At 41.6% G+C, this 19,674-nt stretch overlaps 1 protein-coding gene across 1 annotated transcript; it reads right to left on the bottom strand.

Annotated features, from left to right (window-relative positions):
- Positions 1 to 4,556: 4,556 nt before the first annotated feature.
- On the bottom strand, positions 4,557 to 11,967 carry SELE (selectin E). Its single transcript, XM_030875528.2, has 11 exons — positions 11,931 to 11,967; positions 10,969 to 11,355; positions 10,080 to 10,187; positions 9,257 to 9,442; positions 8,272 to 8,457; positions 7,974 to 8,162; positions 6,602 to 6,790; positions 6,214 to 6,390; positions 5,498 to 5,608; positions 4,720 to 4,741; positions 4,557 to 4,614 (listed from the first exon to the last, which is right to left on the bottom strand). The coding sequence occupies exons 1-11, from the start codon at positions 11,965 to 11,967 to the stop codon at positions 4,557 to 4,559; spliced, it is 1,650 nt and encodes a 549-aa protein (XP_030731388.2).
- Between the last annotated feature and the right edge of the window lie 7,707 nt (positions 11,968 to 19,674).

The following is a 19,674-nucleotide window of genomic DNA, read 5'->3' as shown; positions in this document are numbered from 1 at the left end:
AGCAGAATCTATCCTTATTTTTCATTTTTTCTTTAATTTTCTCTTAAGTAATACTTTGAGCTAAGAAGTATAAAATCAAAGTGAAAACAACCGTAGTCTGTAACAGTGTTATAGCCACATTTCTTCTTTTTTAGTCTGGATAACCAAGCCAAAAGTTAAACCATGTTTTCTTAGGAAATTCAGGTATTCGGATTCTTTGATAGCGATGAGATTGTTGAGGTGGTTTTTAGTTTGGTACACACCAGGCTTTGTGCATTGACACTATTCTAGAAAAGAGAAGACACATATTTTGGGTGGGAAAAAACAGCCGTGGCTCTAATCCTGGAGAATAACTGAGTCTGCAGAATAAATCAAGATGAATTGGTTGACTTGAGCAGCCTAGAATTGAGACTGGCATGATGCAAAGACACCAGGAGTCTTTGTTTCATTGAGCTTAATGACTGTTTTCAGATTATTAATACTTTTTCAGACAACTGTAGAGTATTGATGCAAAAGCCCGTATGTATACTACTTCATACCCATTAGGGTGGTGATAATCAAAATGACAGAAAATAACAAGTATTGAACAGAATATGGAGAAATAGGAACTTTCATACATTGCTGGTGGGGTTGTGAAATGGTGCTACCCTTCCGGGAAACAACTTGGCAGTTCCTCAAAAAGTAAAACGTGAAGTTACCATATGACCCAACAATTCCATTTCTGGGTATATGTCCAAGAGAACTGAAAACATAAGCCTACTCAAAAACTTGTGCATGAATGTTCATAGCAGCATTATTCACAATAGCCAAAAAGCAGAAACAATCCAAATGTCCATCAGTTGATGAATGGAAAAAGAAAATGTGGCATATTCATACAATAGAGTATTATTCAGTTTATAAAAAGGAATGGAGTACTGATACATGGTACAAAATGGCTGAACCTTGAAAACATTATGTTAAATGAAAGAAGCTAGACACAACAGGCTACGTACTGTATGATTCTATTTGTATGAAATGTCCACAATAAGTAAATTTATAGAGGCAAAAAGTAGATTAGTAGTTACCAGTGGCTGGTGAAGATGGAGAGTGACTTCTAATGGGTCCTGGGTCTCTTTTGGGGGAGATAGAAGTGTTCCAGAGTTAGATAGCAGTGATGGTCACAGGATCTTGTAAATATACCAAAAGCTGTTGGATTGTACACTTAAAAAGGGTGAATTTTATGGTATCTTTTATCTAAGTAAAACAGAATTTTTAAGAAAGAGCCTGTACACAGGGCTAAATATAAACGTTTATTATAAAACTTCATAATGCCATGTCAAATACAATAGGTATGACATAAGCTTAAATAAATACATACTTAAAACATTTTAAATCATAATTTTAAATACTTTATAAAACCCAAACACAGACCACATTTATATTTCACACAGCTATTTCCAATGCAGTATATACAAATATTTACAACATTTGAACAATTTCAAAGAAAACAGTAATTCATTCCATATGTAGCCTGCTCATAATACTTGTTTTTTTTTTCTCTCTCTCTCCTTTATTTCCCAGAGTTCTTTTGCCCCTTAAAAACCTCTGCTGTTCTGATCCTTATCATATCTCCCTGTTTCCTTTTGGTTTTGTCTTTGCCAGTGTGCAGCCAGCACTTCTCTGAAATTTTGCTTTTTCAACACATCCTAAGTTAATGAAAGGGTGGGAGAATTTGGATTCTTATACTATCCTGCAAGGTTGGGGCAGCTTTGCCAATTGCTGGCCCAGTATCTCTTATGGCCAGTGATCAACCAATGACTAGGGATTCCTTAGGAATTTTAAACTCTCTTATAAATAAATACAAATACTTGCTCATTCAGGCTTTCCTCTGTTTAAGAACACCCGAACGGACAGAATAAGACAATTAGGGAATACTTATTAGACATCTTGACTTTAAAAAAAATCCACTGGACAGATCCATTACATGGTATGTTTCTAGCATGGATTTAAAATCTTATGTAATATACAAGAATTGTATGTTGACACATCACATCTGACAAACATCTTTGTAGTAATGCAAAACACATTTATATATCTATATGTTTTTTTTTAAGAAAGACATTCATAAAACTGTACCTTTGTTTGTTTGCATTTATGCTTTTATCAAATCAGAACATTTAACCTCCTGGAAGTTTTTCATCATAGAAACCATATAGCTATGAAAAAATACCTGACAGTGTACAAGTGTGTTGCCATGCGGATTCTGCTCTCCTGAGACTACTCATGGTTTTTAAAGAAACTGTAGTCAAACATTCAGAACTTTATACTGGTTTATGCATTGCTAGGGCACAGTATTTGCCCTTTTTGAAATACATTTACTACAGATGAAACTTTAGAATTTGTTAATAAAGATCTGGGATAAGCAACTTTTATTATAGTCCTAATATTTATAGTCCTAATTATTATAGGACTAATATTTACATATTTTAAAGTCCCTACCACACTTGTACTGAATTAATATCGTCCTAATATTTACATATTTTAAAGTCCCTACCACAGGGACTATTATATTATAGTCCTAATATTTACATATTTTAAAGTCCCTACCACACTTGTACTGAATTAAGACTTATGGACTTTATACTATAGTCAATGCAAGTAAAAAGAACACACAGCCTCTAAAAAACACTTTAAAAAGCACTGAATCCCACAGGGATAAAAGTGATTGAGACAGTGTTTGCACTCCCACAGAGTGCTAAATAGAATTTCCACCATTAACAACCTTTCCCATGTCGTCACCCCATGACATTAAAAATTTGTCATTTTTTTTCCAGGTCTGTTAATAGAATATCTTTGACCAATTTGTTTCCTCTAAACTCTTGACACGTATTATTCATCCCAATGACAGCAACTACATAAGCAGCAGTTGAAACACTGTGAGGGACAAAAGAAAGAAACAGCGCCACAGAATAGCGTGTTGCACCACAAGATTTCCCAGTGAGTGAAGGGTGAGTTAGAAAAGGAATTCTGAGATTCCAGAGCCTTAGTCTCTTTACTCTCGCATGGAAGCGAATATTCTTTCCTTCCAGTAGCCAGCACTGGAAAGGAGAAAACTGAGTCTTTTTGGTGGCAGGCTGGACTTGCCCACTGGATTTTAGTCCGTTGAAGTCCTTGTAGGTACCATAGTCCCAGCTATAAAGGCAGCCAGCGTGTGTAGTAGGTGAGTAGGGCCAGAGACCCAAGCAGACCTCTCTGTCTCTGCCGTCTTCAGGGTATCGTTCTAGTTCCCTAATGTACCTGTGCTCCTGCAATGATAAGAGTGCATGCGGGCAGGACATTTAATATTTTGCATACTAACAGCAGCGACAAAATTCCCCTTCTAGCACAGACAACTGTGTGCACTCTCACAAGGCTAGTCCAGATACAAACTGCAACATCCTATATAGCTGGGATAGTGAAACTATTCTGTAGGATACTGTAATGGCGGATACATGTCATTATACATTTGTCAAAACCCATGGAATATACAAAACCAGGAGTGAACCCTACTGTAAACTGTGGGATTTAGTTAATAATAATATATCAATACTGGCCCATCGATTGTAAGAAAATACCATACAAATGTAAGATGTTAATAATAGAGGAGGGCTTCCCTGGTGGCACAGTGGTTGAGAATCCACCTGCCAATGCAGGGGACACGGGTTCGAGCCCTGGTCCGGGAAGATCCCACATGCCATGGAGCAACTAAACCCGTGCACCACAACTACTGAGCCTGCGCTCTAGGGCCCGCGAGCCACAACTACTGAGCCCGCGGCCACAACTACTGAAGCCCGCGCACCTAGAGCCCGTGCTCTGCAACAAGAGAAGCCACCGCAATGAGAAGCCCGTGCACCGCAGCAAGGGGAGTCCCCGCTCGCCGCAACTAGAGAAAGCCCGCGGGCAGCAATGAAGACCCAACACAGCCGAAAATAAAATAAATAAATAAATTTTAAAAAAATAATAGAGGAAATTGGAGGGCATGAGGGGCTATGCTGGAACTCTGTACTTTCTACTGAATTTTCTGTGAACCTGAAACTGCACACACAAAAATGTCTATTAATTAAAAAACATCTATTCAGAGGGGACTTGAGCCTTCCAAATTGTCACAAAGCAGAGCAGAGTGGTTAAGAACACAGCTTTTAGAGTCAGACTGCCTGGGTGTGAATCCTGGCTATACCACTTACTAGTTTTGAGATTTTCGGCATTAAGTTCTCTGTGCCTCATTTCCTTCACCTATATAATAATAAATACAATAGCCCTTATCTCATATAATTCCTAGCTTAGAACGGTTCCTAGAACATAGTAAGTGCCATATAAGGGTTAGCTATTATTATTATTCATGTTCATCAATGAAATGACTCCATAAAGGCCAGATCCTTGTTCCTTTCCTCTCCTCCGACAAAAACATGAAACAACATGCCCTAGGATAACATGAAGGTGGTGATTTCCTCCCTAGACACTGCAGGTTCAGAAGGTTCCAGGAGCAACAGAACATGTAGAGAAGATATCTTCTTTCAAAACCATATGTGATTTTCAAGTCTTACCTGATTCCTTTGGACTTAAGTTAACTCGGAAATCGTTTGGTAGGATCCATCTGATTGAAGGCTTTGGCAGCTGCTGTGGAATACATGAGAACACTGAGTAAAGCACTGGTTTCCAGCATGAAGAGAGAAAAATGTGTAAAATGTTCAATGGCATGCTTTATACAAGAGTGCAGCTTACCTGGCAGGAACAAATTTTTTTGCTGCAAGAGAAAGAAAACCATTCATTTAGACTCAATGACTTTTAAGGATACATTAAATCCTGAAACAATATGACTCTTTTCATCAGGGGTTGCAGACTCAGTACCTACACGGCCCCTGTAATTATCAGAGCCCAGACACAGCTTGGTGGCAACAAGGGGGCAGGGCAGGGGATGCAAAGTGCGCACTCATGCAAAGGACACAGCAGCTTCCTAATGCAAGCGGATAGCAACATGCTCTGCTTGCCAGGTTCTGCTGTCTTCCAATTTGCCATGAGAAATCTCAGGTCTGGATTAGATGTGAAATTTCCTATTCTGTAAACGTCAGAACTTAATTCAAAAAATACTAAAGACTCTGTAGGTCAAACAAACCAGGAGTGTGGCTAGATGTGTTTGCATATCCCCTGAGATACTCCCATATTTAAGCCTGTATTCCAAATAAAATTTTTGGAAACATTTTATTGATTTTCCCAGGACCGCTAATTATGGCAGCCTCATTGCAACAACTCCCAGGGGGACCACGGCATTCAATGTGAATAGCATCCCCTGGAGTTGTACCATGTTAGCACACTAACATTTGTATTTCCTGAAACTCTTTCCCTAAGACTTCTGCTTAATTACCCTGCAGTTTATTAGTGTTTAATGACTAGTGACTAGATTCTAATTACTTTTTAAATCTGTGAGAGATAACGTGACTCATCAATGAGAAAATAATTTTTTTCAAAAACCTTTTTGGAGTACATTCATAAATGCCCTTACCTTTCTTCTGAAGGCGTTTCAGAAGCCAGAGGAGAAATGATGCTAATGTCATGAGGGAGACCCCAGCAGCAGAAAGTCCAACTGCCAAGGGAGTTTGGGACTTAGAAGGAGCTAAGGAAACAGAGGGGGGTAAACTGTCATGAGAAGGAATTAAACTCAAAGTCTTTCTGTTCTGTCCATTTGCCCTTTTCTTTGTGCACTGATTACAGTGTACAAAGCAGAAGAGTCATCTAGTTCAATACATGAGGCAGAGACATGGTACTAAAGGCCTTAGAGGTCAGCCCCAAACCACCTTTTGCGAGCTTATCTCCCAGCCTGGCTAGGCAGAGCTCTAACCTACCAAGCTTTCACAGCACACCTTGGTTAACCTCTCTCTCTCTCTCTCTCTCTCCCTCCCTCCCTCTCTCTCTCTCTCTCTCTCTCTCTCTCTCTCTCTCTCTCTTTTTCTCACTCTCTCTCTCATTTCCCTTCCCACCCCCCAACTTTTCCCACTAGCTCTCCTTTTATCAAAATTCCATTGACATGTCACTTCTTCTGTTTTCTCTTTATCCCCATAAAATGAAATGTCCATCCACTAATGTTAACCTGGGTAACATTTCTGACCTTTCTGGCTTGGATACACTGGGTAGTTCATTACTGCAGCCAGATAGCTTCCTTTCTTAGCTCCCTTTCTTCTCTCTTGTCCCCCAGACAACCACCATCAATCAATGCTTCACCTTCACAAGTAGGCAGCATCCCAGACCAGTGTCCTGTGGCACCACATGTCAGAGCCGCAGAACCATTGAGCGTCCATCCTTCAGGACATGAAAATGTACACTTGGTGCCAAACACAGGCTCCCCACTGCAGTTTATGTCGATCTTTCTGGGAACCTCCAAACTTGAACACTGTACCGCTGCAAACGATAGGACATGGGTAGAGGTTAAGAAAAATCTACCGGAACGTTTTTAAAACGGGCAGAAAAGTCACCAATAAGTGTAACTTATAAGCACTACTTAGTTTTCAGCATGTAGGAAATTAGGATCAAGTCCCTTGGGGCAATCTAGGTTCAGAAATGTTTTAAGGTACTTGACCTATACTCCTTTAAAGATTGAATTCAGTCCTACCTTGGCAGGAGGGGACCTCCTGTGTCCACTGTCCCTGAGATGTGCACTCAAGTTGAGCCGATCCACGTAATTCAAAGCCTTCCTCACAGCTGAAGGCACAGGAGGACTTGTAGGTAAACTCTCCAGTGGGGGAATGGGTACAGTTCACTGAACCACTTCTGGGCTGAGGGATAGCATCACATTTCACAGCTGGAAGACATGAGTGAGTACATGAGAGGTTTGTTTTTATCGGGCAGCAACAGATTTCCCAAGGTAACCAAGTCCCTAGCTCTTCAATAGTGCTCACAGGAAAACTCACCCATGGACCCACTTTGGAAACTTTCAGAAGTACTAGAAACACTAGACTAGTTGTCTTTCAGAAGACAACTCACGTAGCCTCTCTCTGGGCTGGACAAAGCTTTCACGGGAAAGCAGAGCTACCAAAATTATGGTCAGAGAATAATGTAGTGGAACTGGATAGTACTTGGCATTTGACGACTGAACCCAGATCACTTTGGACAAAGGAATACTCAGAGAATTCAAGACTCTTCATTAGTCCCTGGACAAGTGGGAAGATGGCTGTGTTTTCTTTCAATTCCAGTCCCTTCATTGACAGGGGTACTAATTAAAGGACAGCCTTTAACAGGACCAGTGGTTCCTGAGCTCTGTTCTGATATGTGAAAGAAGTCAGGGTTAGGAGAAAGATTTTATGTAGTCAGGGAGCAACTTATGGGTCCTGGATGCTGACAGATGAGGCCAAAAAGAAAGGAGGATAAGAAGGCAGCCACATAAAATTTGTCTGCTTTGCAGTTTGGTTTTTGTCTTGTGTCTTTTTCCACTGTAAATTATTCTGTGCTGTATTTGGCTACAAAAATGCCAGTTCCTGATAGTGAGAACTGCTTGCTTTCAATGTTCTTGATCTTGCTTTATTAAATTAAATTAAACTAAATTTTAGCGCTTACGTATATATTAAGTGTGTCTCTATATCTGACACCACACTTGAAACATTTTCATCACTGCTAGTTATGAGCAATTTCAGAAGAAAGGTATGACAAGTACTTTGGAATCAAGTCATGTTCTCATAATCCTACTTTGTAAATTTTCTAATGTGATTTCCCTTCAGATTAAGATTTCTGCTTACTCCATGCCAATGTCTATAAAGTTATGTTAGTCCAGTACAGTTAAGAAACCAGCAAAGCATCCACTCTTACTACATACAATCCTTTCCCTGGACAGTTCTTTTATATGCATCTCAAAAATATAAGATGAATGTTGCCCATCAGATCTGATTACTGTAGTTAAAGTAGGCATCAGGTTTCATTTTCAGTGCTTCACATTTGAAGACTGCTGCTCTTTGAGAAAGGGAGAGTGTAAAGGAGACTCTCAGGCTTACCTTCACAAACTGGGACCTGCTGTGTCCATTGCCCCTGGGTAGTGCATTCAACCTGGGCTGGCCCCTGCAACACGAAGCCTTCTGCACAGGTGAAGTGGCAGGATGACTTATAGGTGAACTCTCCAGCAGGGGAGTGGCTACAGCTCACAGCGCCATTCTGAGGATGGCTGATGGCATCACACGTCACAGCTGTAACACATGTCCCAATTTACATTAGCAGGTCTGGCTTTCCCATTTGGAGTATAGGTTGAGAAAAAAGAATGTTTACAATATAAATCCTGATGTAGAACTACCGTACCTTTACATGTTGGTTTCTTGTTGTCCCATATCCCAGAGGAGATACACTGCAGGTGCTGGGGTCCAGTGAGTTTATATCCTTCATTACACTCAAATTCACAGGTGGTGTTCCACAGGAAGCTTCCGTGGCTTTGGAAACATTTCACAACTCCATTGACAGGACTTCTCAAAGCATCACACTTAGCCACTGGGGATTTGAAAGAACACCATGAACTTTACAGGAGAGTGACATATTCACTTCTTATTGAACTGGAATTTATAATACAGTAAGATAGATCAGAGGGTAGATTCCCAAAGCCCTGCGTTCATCCTTGGGGACATGCGCACACCCAATAAAGTTTTTATGCTTTTTTCTTGATATTTTCATCTTCTCTGATTGACCCTGACTATGCTAAATGGTTTCTGATCTATTTTATCAGATCTCTCATCAGGTCTCTGATCTATTTTACATAAGGCAAAAACAAAGAAAAATAACATATTCTAGATCAGGATTTATGACTAGTGATAAAAAAAACAATCCCGACGTACACAGAACATTCATTTATTTTAACCCAGCATGACCTGGAGGAAAGAATTTTTTTGTCTTTGGCCTAGAAAGATAAGACAGAGAGAAAAGGGTATACTGAGGCTGCGTGATTACCATCCTCTTAAATTGGTCCAGTTGCATGGGTGAGGTTAAACAGAGAAAGGGGAAAGTCATTAAGATGTTAAGAGTATGGTTCCACTGTTTTATGTGTTTTCTTACAAATCACCGGAGCCTCAGAAACACTTATGTCAAACATAGGATCAAAACCTCTCTCAAAGCCAGCTGGTACCGTACTGGCCATATACATTGGCCAAGAGAACAAGTTTAATTAGAACTTGTTTAATTAGGACAAGTTTAAAAGAACTTTCCCTGACGTGCTGAAAATGGTATAAACTGGATAAAAAGTAAGGCAATGAGGGATGAGTTAGAGAATGTTCTGTGCCTTCTGAGAGAGACTTACCATTGCAGGCTGGAAGAGGAACACTCCATTCTCCGGAGGAAGTGCACTGTGTGGCCTCCGGGCTGCTTGGGAGATAGCCCTCCCCACAGCTGACATAGCAGGAAGAATTGTAGCTGAATTTCCCCAAAGGGTCGTTGCAAACCAGGCTTCCATGCTCAGGGGCTTCCTGTGCCTGACAGGTCACAACTGAAAAGGGAAACCAAATCAATTCTTCTCCTCTCTCACCTTATCAGGTGGGAAGAACCCTGGAAACTATAACTACTGTTTATTGACCTTTTTTTTTTTTGCGGTACGCGGGCCTCTCACTGCTGTGGCCTCTCCCGTTGCGGAGCACAGGCTCCGGACGCGCAGGCTCAGCGGCCATGGCTCACGCGCCCAGCCGCTCCGTGGCATGTGGGATCCTCCTGGACAGGGGCACGAACCCATGTCCCCTGCATCGGCAGGTGGACTCTCAACCACTGCGCCACCAGGGAAGCCCACTACTGTTTACTGAATAGCAGGCACTATGAAAATGTTGTGTCTGCATTTGTTCACATCATCCAAACCATAAGCCTGTGAAGTTGGTACTATATTGTCCTCATTTTACAATGAGAAAACTGGGACTCAGAGAGTTTAACTATGTTGTCAAGGTGCTGTAATTAATAAGTGGTGAATCTGGGATTCAAAGCCAGGAGGGTCTGACTTCATAGCCTCAGCTCTTAACCACCTTCTGAAACCATATGCCCCAGGGAAGGGAAGGCATGCAGACCTGACTCCGAAGCCAGCTTGGACACAAAATCCTCCTACCATCTCTAGCGAAGAAAAAGGTGAGACCAAACCTTACCTTGCTCACACTTGAGTCCCGTGAAGCCGGGGTGGCACTGACAAGTGTGGCTGTTGACGGTCTCTATACAGTCACCGTGGCCGCTGCAGGATGTCGGGGTACAGGCAGCTGTGGAAAAGACAGTCTGTGATGACGATTGTTATTGTGCTTCAAATGAGTTTCTTTAGGAATTCAGGGTCAATAGTGTGTAACGGGGATGTCACCAATGATACAGAGTGCCAGAGATTTTAACAGAAGTGCTTGATGAAATGCCAAAGCTGAGTTTTAGGCTCAACCATTTTTTTTTTTTTCTTTTGCGCTACACGGGCCTCTCACTGCTGGGGCCTCTCCCGTTGCAGAGCACAGGTTCCGGACGCGCAGGCTCAGCAGCCACGGCTCACGGGCCCAGCCGCTCCGCGGCATGTGGGATCTTCCCGGACCAGGGCACAAACCCGTGTCCCTTGCACCGGCAGGTGGACTCCCGACCACTGTGCCACCAGGGAAGCCCTAGGCTCAACCATTTTAAACCTTGATGTTAATGTCAGGGGTATAGCTGTAACTGGCTCCCCAAATAGAAAATTCCCTTTATCACAAACTCTAAAGAGAGTTCCCCTACGGCACATAAACAACAGGTAGCTAAAAATGTATCATGTGTTTGTACACACACTGTATATAAGTATAGACCTATATATATGCATATATGTATACATAAATACATACATTCTTGTCTACATTCACACAAAGAAGCAAAAACACATTCTGTTTTAAAACATCAAACAGAATGTTTTAAAACCGTATCTTTTAGAACATAAAATTCCCACAATAGAGACCAGTTTTTGCATACAGTCCACAATCTGTCAAGATGCTCACACACTGAATCTCCCTCCCACTGCTGCCACAAACTCCCTACCTGTGTAGCACAAGGCTAGCTTCTTTTTGCTGCATCTCTCATCGTTCCACTTGCCCGAGTCCTTTTCTCTCTTGATGTAGATCTCTACACAATCCTCGTTGCTTTGCTTATTGTTTGGTTCACCTGGAGCCCAGTTTGTGGCCTCTTCAGTCAAAGGCTTCTGGGTCCCTATCCAGGTCCAGGTATCGTTGACCTTTCTGATTCCGATCCAGTAATAACTTGGTGAATAGCTGAATGTGGAGTTCAGGTGTTTAATCTCTTCCTGGTTTTGAATTGCAACCAGATGTGTGTACCTTTGCTGGCAATAAGCACTGGCCTCATCAAACGTCATGGGTTCCGTGGAGGCGTTGTAAGACCAGGCTCCACTTTCTTTAAACAGGAGAAGCACTAAGGGGGAAAATGTGAAAGGAATGGGAAAGTTTAGTCCTGCTATGGTTTGACTCTGTTAACTGGACCTTTTGTTGTCTTTTTTTTGGTATCTAGTGGCGTTTGGGTTGACTCAACCTTTTTTCACCTTTTCCAAAGTAAGAATGGGTACGAATGGAGAAACTACCATTTACTGTGTATCTCTTTTGTGGTTGCCCTTCCACTTGGTGCTTCGCCCACCATAACCTCCCCAATATACCTGCCTAATAGTAGAATAATAATCAGAATAACTAAGCTTTGGGGGGCACTAAATATGCACTGTCGGAGGCACTTTACGTGACCCACAATACTGAATCCTCAAAATGCCTCTGGGAAATAGGTTATTTATGATCGACTCTTTATACGTAAGGAAGCTGAGACACAATGAGGTAAATTGCTCCTAGCCCAGGGCACAACACATTGTGAGGAGAGGCCAGGAATGGTGCTAAACAACCTACAATGCACAGGACAGCCCCCACAAGGAAGACTTATCTGGTCCAAAATGTCAGTAGTGCCAAGGATAAGAAACCCTTTTCTAACTACGGGCATCGACTTACCGAAAGTGAGAGCAGAGAGAAACTGTGAAGCAATCATGACTTCAAGACTTCTTTTGATCCCAAGATTAGACTTGAAATGCTTTTCTGGGGGCGAAAGTACAAAATTAATTATAGAATGAAGTCCCAGGCTACCAGTTACTCAAATCATTCTACAGTGATGCGTAGAGCGACATCATAAGATTTTCAGATAAAGGATTGAAATCTTTTGCCACCATCTTCACTTCAAAGAAGTTTACCCAAATGAATACATGTAAAAGTTAAGATTCTCATCATTTAGGTCAAAGAGAAAAGCCAGGTTTTAACTTGTCTGAATACAATAAGAGCTTGCACAGATCTTTTATCGAAGGCTTCTTGACTATCTGTTCATATTAATAATCTGGGTTTCATGGCCAGATTAGTTAAGTAAAAGACTTCTTGCACTTACCTGTTCGGTGAAGTGGTTGTTTCGGTGTCAGATTCCTCCTGAGTTGCTGCTGCTTCTGCCACTCTTGCAGTTCTGATGCGAGGTCAGCCAAGAACACTGGAGCTCTGCTCCTGCTGGAGCTGCTTTATAGAACGACGCTTCCTGTGAGTAATAGGAGGATATGTCCAAAGCCAGTAAAGAGGAATTCCCAGACAGCATCCAAAAAGTTTCCCAGGAATATCCATAATGCGAAAAATTACAATGATGTCAAAATGAATTCTCCTTTTTTACATACCTTTTAATTTTACATGAATTCTATTGATATGACACAAATGCATGGTTTTAATCCCCAAAACATAAAAGCTATGTCTTTAAAATTTTTTTACCTTTGCTTATTAGTAGTCCCTCTCCTGAAATTGTGGTAGCAATCAGAATTTCATCACCCTAAGCAAACTAAGAATAGTTGTGTCATCTATGGACTATTACCCTCAATTTTCCTACCCCATAGCAGTCAATTATGTCATCACTCACTTTTTTTCTCTTTCTCACCTACCAACTCAATCCATTTTAAGGTACAATACCTAATTGGAATGAATCATGAAGTAAATGTTAATCCTCAGATTCTGTGTATAGTTATGGCTAAATTACTAGAAACAATATCTCCCACTTAAATGTCTGAAATAATGCCTTGTTTCTTAAATATAAGAAAAATGGGAAACAGACTTAGATATTCCTGTCGGGAAAACATTCATGATTTGTTCAGTGAGAAAATAAAAATGAAAACTATATATACTCGTGTTTAATTTACCCAAATTTGGTTTAAAATTTTTTAATGTGAATTGCAAAAACATAAAAAATGTATCAAAATGTTAACAATGGATTTCTAGATGGCAGGATTCAGGGGTTATTTTTATAACTTTCATGTTTATTTTCAGGTTTTCCCAGTTTTTGCAATGACCCTCTATTACTTTTATAGTAAAAAGAACACAGTTTAAAGAATTCTGTGTCTAAATGCAACTGAAGGGTATATATATATATAATATATATATATATTTTATATATATAAAATATCACTGATTCCTGCTCTTTATACTGGCATTTCTTTGGGACAGTTATATACAATCACCATTCCCCATCTCTGCATCTTGTTTAATTCAAACAGTAGAGACAGTAAATGGGAATCTTTTACTTTCCATGTTCTATAGAGATCAAGTGAAGCTAATATTCTATAATTACAGTTTTTTAGAATAGGACATCTAAGAATGTGCTCTAAGCAGGCATGAAGTAGTAGTGGCAGGGGAATGAGGCGGGGAATAACAGGTTAATTTGTCTCATTACACATGTTAGCCCTGGCTCTTTCTATGCACATAAAGACCTAAGCCAAACAGGCAAAGAGAAGAAAAATTCCAATGAGTACAACTGATTTTAAAAATTAAATAAATAACCCAGTTAGCTAATTTAACTCCTAAAACTGCCTGGCTCTGAACAGAGACGTTATCATCCACCTCCCTCTCTCTTATATTTTCTAGATACTGACATTATTTTTTTTAATCAGACTTTACTTATGTAACGTGATCGCTATGGCTCAGTAAATGTGGAAGAGCAGTCAGTCACAAGTGTTTATTTAGATTTCAGAGAAGGATGTGAAGCTGGGTTAATACGTAATCTGTATATGTTTTATTTTTTAATAAGTTGCGAACATATCATTTGCGTGAGCGTGGAATAACTGGGGGTGTTGAATATTATCTCCTCTTCCTCAAATAAACCTAATGTCCCAAGTAGCAGGCTGATTAGAGGTCCCTCAAGGCCCTATTGAGTCTCCCAAGCTCAGAAGATGTAGCCGGCTGTCCCTGGACTGCTCCATTTTCAACCCTGGCCTCATATGGATACCCGTTACAGTCTCCAACTTGGAGAGGCAAAGAGAAAAGGAAAGAAGATGCTGCAAACAGAGGCACACCCCAGGCTCCACCACCAGGGCTATTTTGTCTCTGAGGTGCCACCCTTCCTGGCTTTATCGTCCCTTTTCCTGGAAGTGCCCTGTAGGCAGATCTTAAAATTTATCTGACACACTAATAAAGTACCTAATAATTATTTTGAAGATGGAAATTAGTCATAAACAGCCCTAGATAACTACATTTACTATTATGATTTTTCATAACTAAATTAAGTTTATAGTTTGTCTCTTTCCTTTCACAAATATCTAAAAATAGCCCCAATGGTGGTACCGTCCCTATTTCATTTACAAATATATGTCCTGGACACCCCGCCCCCCCCCCCAGTTATAACCTGTAGCATCTACTGAGTGCTTACTACGTGCCAGGCCCTGTTCTAAGCTTCTTTGCATATTCATCTAGATGATTATTTAATCCTTATAACAGCCTCTTATGAATAGGCACTCTTAGCATCCCCATGATACAGATGAGGAAATTGGGCAACCAAGGATTACACCTATCTCATCCAAAAACACAGAGCTAAGGAGTTGAAACCCAGGCAGTCATTCTCCAGAGCCAGCTTCCTTAACTGCTATCCCAAAACACAGTTTCTCTTGTTATTTTGCCCCACGATGAGCCTCCCTGTTCTTCCCAAGTCTCCAATATCTCTCTTCTTCCCAAGAGCAATGAGATCATCCCAGCTCTCCACCAAGAGGGCTGTGTCCTGGTTTCCAAGACATAAAGGCAGGAAGGGAACCAAGGGGCAGTAAGCAGTACAGACAATGCAGTGAAAAAGGACCCTAGGTTCTCAGCTATGGGGGAAAAGTGGATGAAGATAAAAGTAAGGCAGGCTGAGCTATACCTAGGAAAAGTTTTGATCCCTAGGTCACACTTTCTAGGAGATCCTGATTCAAAAGCAGATTCTCCCTATGGCTAAAGGGTAAAATATTTTAAATTTACACTGAGAGAACTTCAGGGACAGAACCCAATACCTGAAAAGAAGGATAAGAGAAATAAGGAGTCGAAGAGATTGTGAGTAAAGGTAATTTATTATTATTATTGTTGTTGTTGTTGTCACTACCAGAGGTGTAACATTCCAAACTCAGTCACCCTTATAGTTATCCTGCATTCTCCCAGAATATTTTCCACATCCCTGCCACCTGAGATTGGGACCACAGATCATGTACCTGTCTGCTAGAAGCTGAGGGGCTTTCTTCAGGCTCCAGGGCTGCTGAATAGGTCATAGACAGACCTAGTTTGCCTCTCATAGGGAGACGCCAGCACTGTGAGGGGCTAACAGCTGGACTGTAGCTTCTTCACCTGCTTTTTCTGATCTGATGCGGGGCACCCTCATTTTGGGGGTGGAAGAATGAGTTGAAGAGGAAATTAGGTGAGCGTGGAATAACTGGGGGTGTTGAATATTATCTCCTCTTCCTCAAATAAACCTAATGTCCCAAGTAGCAGGCTGATTAGAGGTCCTCAAGGCCCTATTGGGTCTCCCAAGCTCAGAAGATGTAGCCGGCTGTCCCTGGACTGCTCCATTTTCAACCCTGGCCTCATATGGATACCCGTTACAGTCTCCAACTTGGAGAGGCAAAGAGAAAAGGAAAGAAGATGCTGCAAACAGAGGCACACCCCAGGCTCCACCACCAGGGCTATTTTGTCTCTGAGGTGCCACCCTTCCTGGCTTTATCGTCCCTTTTCCTGGAAGTGCCCTGGCCTCTCCTCCACGTCCTGTAATGGGGCAACAAGGACATCAACCGCTTTTGCTTCTGTGCCCAGTCCAACTCATTCTCACCTTTATGGTGATGGGACATCCCTGAGGGAGTGAGGGAAGGACTGAAAGAGAAGGTTAGGGTTCCCAAGGCAAATGTTACAGTGTCACTCAAGGCCATCCTGTTCACCTTCCATAGACAGGGACAAATAAAAGCCATGGACAGGAGATTATTGGGTTTAATGGGAAGTAGCATCGGCCATAAGCACATGTGGCAAGACCATCTATTAAAGTGTGAATGTAGCTTTGGTTCCTCAGTGCTGAAGGGAACTATGAAGCATGGACAGTAGTTCTTGGTTCCCTCATCTCTGGGCAGTGTCGCTAGGTGCTTATTTTTGAAAGCTTTAGTAACTTCCCCCCAAGTTCGACTCTGCTAACATCTAAAGTACTTCTGTAGAGTCTAAGGTAGGGAGACGAAATCCCAATAAAGATTCAATACTATTTGCAGAATACAAATATGATATTTCTTGCACACCCAAAATTGTGAAATAAAATTAATAACAGTATGCCATCATGGTGTAGAATGGCATTTCTTGCTTGACTGAAACATAAGCATATTTGATAGAAAATTAGTCTGGTTCCCTCTAAAGTCATTCTCCAGAAAGGCATGTTCACTTCTTTGGATGTGTAGCTATCTCAGAACACCTGGGTCAAGTAGGAGACCTGGGCTCTCTGTCTGCACTCCCGCACCCAGGGACCAGGAATCCGTACTTTAAATGAATATTCAGGTAATTCTGATACAGATACCCAAATCCTACCACACTTTGAGATATATTGGCCCAGGGTCACCTAATTTGGGAGAGAATATCAAGACCCCATGGCTGGTGCTCAGCTCTAAGTACAATGTTGACCAAAATGTCACTACAGTTACTGACACCCTCTCTACTGGAAGACTAGAGGCACCATTTGTAACAGTGTTGGGCAAATTCAGAAATATTTAGGATGAGTCGATGTTTTGACTTCTCGTACATGGAAAGTAAATGGTTTTTAACCAAAGGAAGAGAATAGCTCTAAAGAAGTACCATAAGTCGGTATATATTAAGTTAGTCTCCTTTCTTATCTGATTCAAGAGGCCTCTGTAATTTCCACTAATTTCCCTTTTAAAACTTCTGGCACGATTCTGAGACTTCAGTTCTAATGTGTTTCCTTGCTTCCTGCTTGGCAGCACCTTATCTTGACGCTTCCGTTTTCTGTTTTGGAATCCAAGAATTAACAGTGGGAATATCTTCAAAATGAGCCAACTCCAGCGGTGAATTCCCAAGCAGGAGAAATAATTGCACATGGGCTGGTTCACTGAAAGAGCCCTTCCTGAATGTAGCCAGACTGTTTGCCGTCAGTTGTTAACAGAGAGGGGGAAATACCCCTGGATTTTAGAAAAGCTTCCTTGCTTGTTTTCCTTGGCCATCGTGCTGCTTGTTTTGTAACCAGAAGTTTCCTAAAGGATTATTATTAGCTTTGCTCTCAGTGTCTTATATCAGGAGAAAAATCCGGCCTCGTCACTTTTTTTTTTTTTTTTTTTTTTTGCGGTATGAGGGCCTCTCACTGTTGTGGCCTCTCTCGTTGCGGAGCACAGGCTCCGGACGCGCAGGCTCAGCGGCCATGGCTCACGCGCCCAGCCACTCCGCGGCATGTGGGATCTTCCCAGACTGGGGCACGAACCCATGTCCCCTGCATCGGCAGGCGGACTCTTAACCGCTGCGCCACCAGGGAAGCCCGCCTCTTCACTTTTTGAATAAAAAGATCTGCTGTTTCCCTTGTATATAGTTTTAATTTTTGAACTCGTGAATGTACTATCAAAAAAATCTTCAGTTTAACACCAACACTGTGAATTGGAGCAAGCTTCTTGGCCTCTAAGTCTCAGATCTCCCATCTAGAACTAAAGGTGTTTGACTACAGTCCCTGCCGTCTGTAACATACTGTGACATAACATGTAAATACAGGAAGAGACTAATTTAATTACACGCATTACTTCATACAAATTTCACAAAATTAAAGGTAGATATTATTAATTCCATTTTCCAGAGGATGAAACACAGACCTCAAAAGGTTAAGTAACTTGCCTATGTTTTTTCAGTTAATACATGGTCAAGCAGGGATTCAAATCCACGCCTGTGTTATTCTAAAGCCCATGTCCTTTGTGTTGATTCCATGCCTGCTCAGATCGAAACCTCAGAAGGTAGATATACCTTAGTTTTTACATTAAAAAAAAATGTTATAGCAACCTGCTTGGCTTCCTGTACCTCCAGCCAGCTCATAAGTTCAGTGTCTTAGGTTGAGTTCCTTCTGAAGCAGACCCAGAGACAAGGACATAGGTGCAAGTCATTTATTTGGGAGGTGATCCCAGGAAGCACTAGTAAGGGAGTAAGGAAGTGAGACAGGGAAAGGGACAAATCCAGTAAAGGGTGTGTTAATCAGCAGGTTACCACTGTGGGAGCCAAGACTCAGTCCCACAAGAGAACTCTGGGAGACACCTCAGAGTATCCCCAAGGAGTGGTGAGGGAGCTGGGGGAATGCATCTACCGATTCCAGTCCGTCATTGGCTAGGGGCTGATCCTAGGAGGGCATGGTTAATTATCCTGCTCTTCCAAGTGGATTCCTGAGGCCAGAGAAAGCCCTTCACAAAGAGACGCAGGTGCTTATGGTTGGAAATGACATGATTTGACCTGGGTTTTTAAAGGATGATCTGTATGCTGTATTGGGACAAAATAGGCATGTAGTTTTCTATCACTGCTGTAAAAAATTACTACAAATCTGATGGTTGAAAACAACCCAGATTTATTATTTCATTGTTTCTGTAGGTCAGAAGTACAGGTTGGGTCAACTGGTTTCTCTGCTCTGGGTTTCACATTCCCAAAGTCAAGACGTCAGCCAGTTGGGCTCTTCTTGAGAGAGTCTGGGAAAAATCTACTTCCAAGGTCATCCAAATTGTTGGTAGAATCCAGTTACTTGTGGTTGTCGGACTGGGGTCCCTATTTCCTTGCTGGCTGTCAGCCAGGAGTCATTTTCATCCTCTTCAGGCCATTTTCATTCCCTGGCTTATGGCTCTCTTCGCTGTCCAAAATGGCAGTTTTGAGTCCCTCTCCTCAAATCTCTCCAACTTCCCCTTCTGCATCATCGTTCGTTGGCCTACGACTTCTGCCACATCTCTCTGCCTTACTCTGCTGCCTCCAATTCTACTTCTAAGGGCTCGTGTGATTACACTGGGCTCATTCAGATTATCCAGGATAATCTCCCTATTTTAAGGTCAATTCATTAATAACTGAATTCTATCAGCAAAATCCCTTCCCAGCAGTACCTAGATTAGTGTTTGATTGGATAATCAAAGAGGAGATGGGAAGTTGTAGGGGTTGAGGAGGACACATTTAGCATTTTGCCTACCAGGGTAGGCACTTGGTCACAGAGATGCAATCCAGGACCTAGCTGCGTGGCTAGCCTAAATTAGTGCTGGTGTGCTAAGGCCAATTCTGTTGTGATGTGCTTTCTGACTTGGTGCTTATTATATCTCCTCTGCTTGGAAGTGGGACTAATTCCCTGAATCCAAGGATGTTCCAGACCTTTAAGTGGGGATTAAATATAAGTGGGGATTAAATGTATACATTATATACATCGTCCCACCCATAACCCCTGGGGCAGTCA

Source organism: Globicephala melas, chromosome 1 (assembly GCF_963455315.2).
Source record: "Globicephala melas chromosome 1, mGloMel1.2, whole genome shotgun sequence".
In the NCBI taxonomy this organism is placed as follows: Eukaryota; Metazoa; Chordata; class Mammalia; order Artiodactyla; family Delphinidae; genus Globicephala; species Globicephala melas.
The sequence above is the reverse complement of the archived record's forward strand: the minus strand, read 5'-3'. Positions and strand labels throughout refer to the sequence as shown.

Excerpts from the sequence above, each read along its gene's own strand:
- SELE (XM_030875528.2), bottom strand. The coding sequence starts at position 11,967 with ATGATTGCTTCACAGTTTCTCTCTGCTCTCACTTTCG. Across the intron at positions 10,188-10,968 it reads GCTAGCCTTGTGCTACACAG|CTGCCTGTACCCCGACATCC; the intron begins GTAGGGAGTTTG and ends TCTTTTCCACAG. Across the intron at positions 4,742-5,497 it reads GAAACGCCTTCAGAAGAAAG|CAAAAAAATTTGTTCCTGCC; the intron begins GTAAGGGCATTT and ends TTTCTCTTGCAG.